Source organism: Bidens hawaiensis, unplaced genomic scaffold (assembly GCF_021521415.1).
Source record: "Bidens hawaiensis isolate Kalapana, Puna unplaced genomic scaffold, B.hawaiensis_p1.1 tig00032848_1, whole genome shotgun sequence".
NCBI lineage: Eukaryota > Viridiplantae > Streptophyta > Magnoliopsida > Asterales > Asteraceae > Bidens > Bidens hawaiensis.
The window spans coordinates 91,846-95,362 of record NW_027495626.1 but is presented as its reverse complement, the minus strand read 5'-3'; the positions used below and the strand labels follow the sequence as shown (position 1 = coordinate 95,362).

At 37.4% G+C, this 3,517-nt stretch overlaps 1 protein-coding gene across 1 annotated transcript; it reads right to left on the bottom strand.

Annotated features, from left to right (window-relative positions):
- Positions 1-1,851: 1,851 nt before the first annotated feature.
- Positions 1,852-3,517, bottom strand: LOC143584213 (uncharacterized). Its single transcript, XM_077066310.1, has 4 exons — positions 3,451-3,517; positions 2,904-3,359; positions 2,231-2,390; positions 1,852-2,156 (listed from the first exon to the last, which is right to left on the bottom strand). Exons 1-4 carry the CDS (start codon positions 3,515-3,517, stop codon positions 1,985-1,987), a joined length of 855 nt encoding a protein of 284 aa, XP_076922425.1. The 3' UTR covers positions 1,852-1,984.

Here is a 3,517-nt window from a genome sequence, read left to right as displayed (position 1 = left end):
TCCAGATTTAGGGAAAACATGAAGAACTAATTAATCAAAATCTCTCTGATATCATATGTTGATCAGTTCTTCATGTAAGTAACAGAAAACATTAATTAAAAGAAACATATGAACATGTTACAGCATGGAGAGTAGTAACCGCAACAGAGTATGATGTAGTCGACATGTTTGTCATCTTGATCGAGTTCCCCTTTAGGATGTAATGATGGTGTTAAGGTTCTTGAGAGGAACTCGGTTTAGGAGAGATGAGACACACAAAATTATTATATGTGTAAGATTAGGTTATGATATTAACATTTTTCTCTCTTTATATACACACAAGGGAAAACCCTTTATTAGTTAATTATAGGTAATATGGTCCATCAACAATTACCAAACTAATATATAATAAGGTATAATTAATATTTTGATCTATTATAATATAAATGATTATAATGGCCATATATATAAATATATATAATTATATATTTAATCTTACAATCAAAAAATTCTTAAATTTTTAGTTCTCATTGTTATAAACCAGTGATGAAAATCTAATATACTTTTAGTACATGAAGAGCTCAACACACAAAATACATTTTTTTAAAATCTCCTATAAGATCACTCACACTCCTATGTAGTCAACTTTTAGAAACCAACGTACACCTTCTTCTACACCCATTACTTCAAAGTAATAATTCATAACAACCACGATGCTGACGAATTCAAGTTTTCTAATTATTGCGAGAAGGTTGACGGTAGACCACGTCACCTTCATATGTGCATGTTAGGCTGAGGGGTGTGGGGCTTCAACGGGGGCGCTAACGCGAAAAACAATGCAGGCGTGAGCTGGTTAGCGGGAGAAGAGAGAGAGGAGCACACCTTTTGAGGTATTTTGGACCGTTGGGAGCCGAAAAAAACAAAAAAAAAATATATTTTCTATATAGGTTTACGGAAAAGAGCCGTTGAGCTCATATTAAATTAAAAAAAAAATATTTTCTTAAACTATAAATATATACCTTTATAAAATATACTTCATTTCACAATTATACACCTTTCCTCCTAAAATCCTCTCAAAAGTAACACAAAAAAAATGTCGTTGTTTGAATATATTTATAAAAAAATAAAAAAAAAAAATTTTCGCTGGAGCCCCCCCACACCAGGGGCCAGGGCTCCAACGGGGGCTCCAACAACTCCCTTATCCAGTTTCTCTCTCTGCCACACGTCATAATATTATTGGTTGGAGCCCCCACTAAAGCCCCCCACACCCCTCAGCCTTATAAACAAAATTAAACAAACACTTAAAAACGAATCATAATACTGCATATTTATTAAAGGATGAGAGTTGAGACCATCTCCATCTGAATATGGAATTATAACAATTTTTCTTCAACGGCAATATGGAAGTGATGATTTGGTACTTAAAATTATGTACACCAATATATGTGCACACATGTAATTTGAATAAACATTCAAGAATTGATCATAACAAACTACATTTTTGTTAAAGCATGCATTTTCATAGCTAAAATCTAGACACACTATTGTAACTAGTTTAGCATCATATAAAAAGAAATATCATACGTTTATTCTTAATCGAGATGATAAAGTTACCAATTTTACGATGTAAGTTTTTTAAAAAGCAATTGTTTTGAATTCAAAATAATTGGCGGGACTAGATTAATATGAAAAGTAAAACTCTTTTGCCCCCATTTTTTAACTCCATACTTATTACAATCTCGATCAATGACCCAAAAATTCACTTTTGTATCAACGCTACATGAATTTTGAAAATACATTTCTGTAAAGATAATAATAGTTGAGTTCAGAGAAACTCTAATGACAACTAATTGTCACACACAAACACACATTTACTAAGTTAAAAGAGTCTGATTGGCATATGGATGAGTAGTCAAAGTCAAAGGGACCAAAACCTCTCTATCACACTCTCCTCGATCTGCTATAACTTACACCTAAAACCATTACCCTATAACTTATATCCGCTTCAACAACCAAACATGATGATGGATGCTAAAACTACAACCATAACCGAGCCAAGCCGATTGTATGACAACACCACAGCCGCTGTGTTCACCAAGGGCGGGCTTGCACCAAATGTTCCTAGTCCATTCGGGTCGGGGTTCCCAAAGCTAAACCCTTGTGGTGGAGATTGTGCCCTGTAAAACCCAACCAAAAGACGGTTAACTACTAAATGTTCATGTTTCTGATTAAAAATATAGTAACACGTTACCCTGGAAGAGTTGACCCTGCGCTAGGCAAAGATGTTGAAGGTGCAGCAGGCATGTATGTTGGATTAACAGGTGTTTGTGTTATTGGCGGTGTAGGTGATGAAGTGGATGGTGGCGGCGTTGATAATGATGATGATGATGGGTAGACACATGAACCTGTGCCTGCACTTAAATGAGTAAAGTCATTATGATATCATACAACTATGAATGCGGTCATGTATTATCTCAAATGGGTTAAATAGAATAAGGTCAAATGAGTTAATCTCAAAATGTCATTTCAGTACATTCAACCGCCATCCAAAGATTTTAGTTCCTAGGGTTTAAGTTACAACAAAATATTGTAACATATACAAATTCAGGTCCTGGGCCCAAACCGGTTCGGGATAGGTCTACGAATGAATATCGGGTTCTGGCCACACTGGGTCAGGTTGGAACCAGTTTCTGGCAGGAAGTCAAATCGGGTTTTAACTGATTCATGTCAGGTTTAACTGGTTCAAACCGGTTTCAACATATAGGTTTGCAACCCGATTTCAACCCTACATGTCAGGTCGGTTCCAAGCTGGTTTCAGTACTTGTTCCCGGCCCGGTTATTTTGTGCACCTCACCAATACCACATTAACCAACAGGATCAGGTAAACATTGTAAAAAATTAAAAAAGATGAAACAAAGTCTTACTTGGATTGGTAGTGGTTACAGCAGCAGCACCTCCGAAATCGCAACTCGTTGGCACCGGGTTCTTTTGATAATAACTATTAAACGCATAAGACGCGTGGTTCTGCAGGGTAGCCGGCTCAAAACAACTGGCACCCTGCTGAATGGTGGCACAATCAGCTCCACCAATCCCACACGCATAATCAAGAGCCGACTGCAACGCCACCTGCGATGCCCCATTCTTTGCTACACACCAGCTCTGCCCTCTAGCATATCCTCCAGATGCTGTTGGTGGGTTTGTACTGGGTGTTGTAACCGGGTTGGTACCGGGAATGGTTATGATTCCTGGTGCAGTGGTGACTGGGGTTGTGGGTAAGGCTGTGATTGGTGGGTCAATTGAGTCAAATTCTGTTTGGAGATATTCCACTAGTGATCTGTGAATACAAGGGAATGACTGCTCAATTTCTTCTGAGCTTGCAACTGTCAAAACCAGGCGTACACTTGTTAGAGAAACCACAAACACGTACGTACGTACATTGAGATTTATTTAACCATAACAACAGTTAATTACCTGGTTTGCACAAATACAACAGAACCAAAAGCTGTAAGAGGAACAAGAGGCAAGGTCCTTTAGACAT